The 4,017-nt window shown below is 48.8% G+C and overlaps 1 protein-coding gene across 1 annotated transcript in view; it reads left to right on the forward strand.

Annotated features, from left to right (window-relative positions):
* LOC310794814 (carbohydrate sulfotransferase 11-like) overlaps positions 1 to 3,764 on the forward strand; it is a 38,570-nt gene extending 34,806 nt beyond the window's left edge. Inside the window, exons 3-4 of the mRNA XM_083656868.1 lie at positions 1,764 to 1,928; positions 2,577 to 3,764. Coding sequence (XP_083512994.1) covers positions 1,764 to 1,928; positions 2,577 to 3,260 — 849 coding nt within the window. The 3' untranslated portion in view covers positions 3,261 to 3,764. The remainder of the gene's footprint in view (positions 1 to 1,763; positions 1,929 to 2,576) is intronic.
* The last annotated feature ends 253 nt before the right edge of the window (positions 3,765 to 4,017 follow it).

A 4,017-nucleotide genomic window follows, 5' to 3' on the forward strand; every position in this document is an offset into this window, starting at 1 on the left:
GCGTTTTACTGCCATGTAAAGTCACTATTACGCTAGCCACTAGCATTAGCCACACTAGCCGACTACCCACAATGCATTACGTTATCCCAGCACCCGAACGACAATGGCTCTGCTGTAAAATCCTCATAGATGTTTTTTTTGTCAAGTTAAAACCATAGACTGTAAAACAGCCTATTACACCGGAAGCGGAAGAAGCACCCATCAGGCATCATGGCAGCTAGAAATAAGGTGGATTGGTATAAAGAGTACAATGATGAGTGAGGGCGTCACAGTTAGCAACACATCTCAGTATCTACAGTAGCATGTGCAAACAATGAGCAGAAGCATTCATATATACAGCAGGTCTCCATAGTTAAGAAGCGGTCAGATATAGTATATATGAGTCATGAGACTTCCCATAACTTCTTAATTAGAGAAAATGACAGATCACAGCACAGAGGGGGTGGAAGCCTGCTTTACCACAACTGTTACTCACAAGCAGACATTCCCCGCCAGGGTTTCTGACCATTTTCAGTGATTTTCCTGGACCCACGGAATATTTTCTTCTATGACTATGTCAACACTGAATATACCAGAAGACAGAACAAAGCCTCCTCTACTTTCATGGGAGGAAAAAGTTTGTTTCTGCCTTCTTCCGTTCTTTAGTTATCGACACTTGAATGTAGGTCGTTTTTGCCGAAAAAACGCCCGTCTCTGACCAGGAAGCTGAGATACATGCCTGTTTGTGCAGCGAAGCGAGTGACAGATTCACCCCGCACGAGAGAGTGGATGGGGCGGGGTCACACTCTCATCTTCCCCGTGGACGCTGGTGCTTCCTGGTGCTCGATGCGTGTGGAGGTCTGGCGGTCATATTTGACGGCTGAAATCGACACTATGTGAGGGTTCACAAAAGCGGATGACTAATCTAACTGAGAGGAGAAGTGATTGGTGTGTGCGTTTACCAGTTTCTGCTGAAAGAAATCATTCAGCGTTGAGTGACTGTCACTCACGAGCCCGTGTGACAAACGCGCCCAGCCCGGGGGTAAACAGCTCCTTGCACCGCTCTGAGGCACCAGGCTGGACGTGACATGATAGGAGAACGCCAGGATTGGAGGGGGGGTTTCCGTTTCCCCCCGTCTTGGGCGTGGTTTCTTAATGATGACGCGTTACGCAGTGTCTCTATGTCGCGTGCATGGTTGTGTGTTGCACACAAAGATCGTATATACAGAAGATGAACACTCCAACTTACTTCCTTGACAGCTAGATCCACATTTTTCTTCTCGCCAATTCTCAATGGCTTCCTTGTTTTGCTCAGGAGTACAAAAAAAACTTTAATTGGCCATTTTTTTACATTTGTTGTCTGCGCAGCCCCACCACACAACAGCTTTTAGCTATGTTTAATCCAAGGGAAATGACGCTGGTGTGTGGAAGTGAATGGAGCGCTTTCCCCCGTGATGGGCGTGGCCTATTTCATGCAGTGTCTCTATGTGACAATGTTGTAAGAAGAGGTATAATGATTGTGAAGACCCATAACTCAAACAAAATTGAATGATTCATTCATGAATGATCTTGATACAGTAGCACATGGTATAGAGGAGTGTCTCACCCGACTCATAACTCATAACTCAAATGTGCTTCCAGATAACTACTATGGTGCTGTTTCACCACTGTCAAAATAACCGTTTGAGTCACACACATCTCACACACAACAATTTCCAACGAATATTTCTGTTTCTGCTTGGTTCGTCCTTTCCTCTCCGTGGTCATGATCACGTGGCCGCCAGCAGGCGGAGCTGTCGGCAGCCCAGAGGTCTCTCCAGGGCCGCAGGGACGTGTTGGAGCAGGCGTGCCTGAGCCACACCAGGAAGCGCAGGGTGCTCGCCCCCGAGGACCTCAAACACCTCATCGTGGACGATAAGCACAGTCTGATCTACTGCTACGTACCCAAGGTCAGTGAGGGGGGTTGAGATTATACACCACAGGAGATGTCTGTCGTAATAAGGTGTAACAACACCTGTGTACACATGTCAGGTACACCTGTGTTTGGATGTGTTTGATATGTTTTCTCGTATGTACGATTACTATGCACTTTGCTTGGAAATAAAAACAAAACAAATTCTTCTTCCCAGGGTTCCTACACAGGTCTGGAAAGTCTGTATAAAAGTTTTGAAAATGAATTTGATCATTTCCAGATCTTGAATAGTTTGGGAATTTGAAAAAGAAAAATGTCCGGAAACGTGCGGGAAATGTTGTGGATCACATAATTACAGCTTTTATGATGCTGTTGTTTTTGTTAATGTGAAGAATAATGTTCAGATAGAGGGATGCTCTTATTACCCAGCTACTGTCAGCATGCATGATATAAAATACCCACCAACATCACATCCAGTCAAGAACATCGGGTCTGCCTGGAAAAACATGGAATTCTAAAATGGAAAGCGTGTAGGAACCCTGCCAATCATCTCACTATTATTCTGATATCTGTCCCTGTGAAGAACAATCTTCATCACGGTCTGGAAAAAGACTTTTTTAATTGAAAATGTGTAGGAACCTTTTCTACCTCTTAATCTTCTTTATGCTCTTCTTACTACTTCCAGGTGGCCTGCACCAATTGGAAGCGTGTCCTGATGGTCCTTAATAGCGATGGCCGCTACAGCGACCCCCTCGACATCCCCGCCAACGAGGCCCACGTGGCCGGCAACCTCCGCACGCTCTCCGAGTTCTCCGTCTCCGAGATCAACCAGCGCCTGCGCACCTACCTCAAGTTCATCTTCGTGCGGGAGCCCTTCGAGCGCCTGGTGTCCGCCTACCGGAACAAATTCACGCGGCGCTACAACACCGCTTTCCACAAGCGCTACGGCACCAAGATCATCCGCCGCCACCGGCCCAACCCGGAATCCGAGGCGCTGGAGAAGGGCGGCGACGTCACCTTCCCGGAGTTCGTCCAGTACCTGGTGGACCCGCGGACTCAGCGGGAGGAGCCGCTCAACGAGCACTGGGAGCGGGTGCACTCCCTCTGCCACCCCTGTCTGATCCACTACGACGTGGTGGGCAAGTACGAGACCCTGGAGCCCGACGCCCAGGCCGTGCTCAGGCTGGCCGGAGCGGAGGGGACGGTCCGGTTCCCCACCTCCGGGAAGAGCACGCGCACCGACGGGGACATGGCGGCGCGCTTCTTCAAGAACATCAGCCCGTTCTACCAGAAGAGACTGTTCAACATGTACCGCATGGACTTCCTCCTGTTCAACTACTCCACGCCACAGTACCTCAGGACTCGATGAGGCGGGACGTGAAGGGAGGTTGACATTGATGGAACTTGTCCATCGAGGGTATTTCCTGACACCTTTCTCCATCCACATCCAATTCAGTTTTTGGGCTAGTGACGATCATTTTGCACTTTTTCCGGGGTGCCGTGGGCTTGCAGGCTCGTACACTTCCCACCCTTTCCTAGAATGGTCCGTACATCAGGAGCACTGGCCTTTCAGTAGGATTCTCCAACAAACAAACTGTGGAGAATGACTTGGCTTTCTGGAGACAACGAGTGGAACTTCCACCTCCATGGGGGGTATGTTGCTTCCTCAGGAGGAAAGGCAGACAGGTCACACTGTATTTCCCCCCAGGTTATATGCAGTGAGGGGTGCATGCGTCACTTTGTCAAATGAAAACTGGAGAACATCCTCAACGAGTTGAGAACCATCACCTGTCCTGCACGCATCACTTGTTGGTTTGCTCTCCGATATGAAACAACCAAACATTGCCAGAGAAATGAGAGATATTGACCCGCATTCTGGGGACAATCCGTCAATAATTGACGGATTCTCGCCAGAAAGCTTTTAAAAACCCAGGTGACGCGTTCACTTTCCTTGCACACGGGGCCTTTCTGTTTGGGCTTTGGGTTCAGTCCGAATTCAATATTTATTTTCCATTCGCCGCCTGGTGGCTGTTCCAATTCTCTCCAAACAACCATGTCGTCAAATCAGGGCTAACATTCCATTTGATTCTATTGCGTTAGGCCTGCATGTGGTTTAGAGTTGGTGT

This window comes from Poromitra crassiceps, assembly GCF_964638095.1.
Source record: "Poromitra crassiceps genome assembly, chromosome: 20".
In the NCBI taxonomy this organism is placed as follows: Eukaryota; Metazoa; Chordata; class Actinopteri; order Beryciformes; family Melamphaidae; genus Poromitra; species Poromitra crassiceps.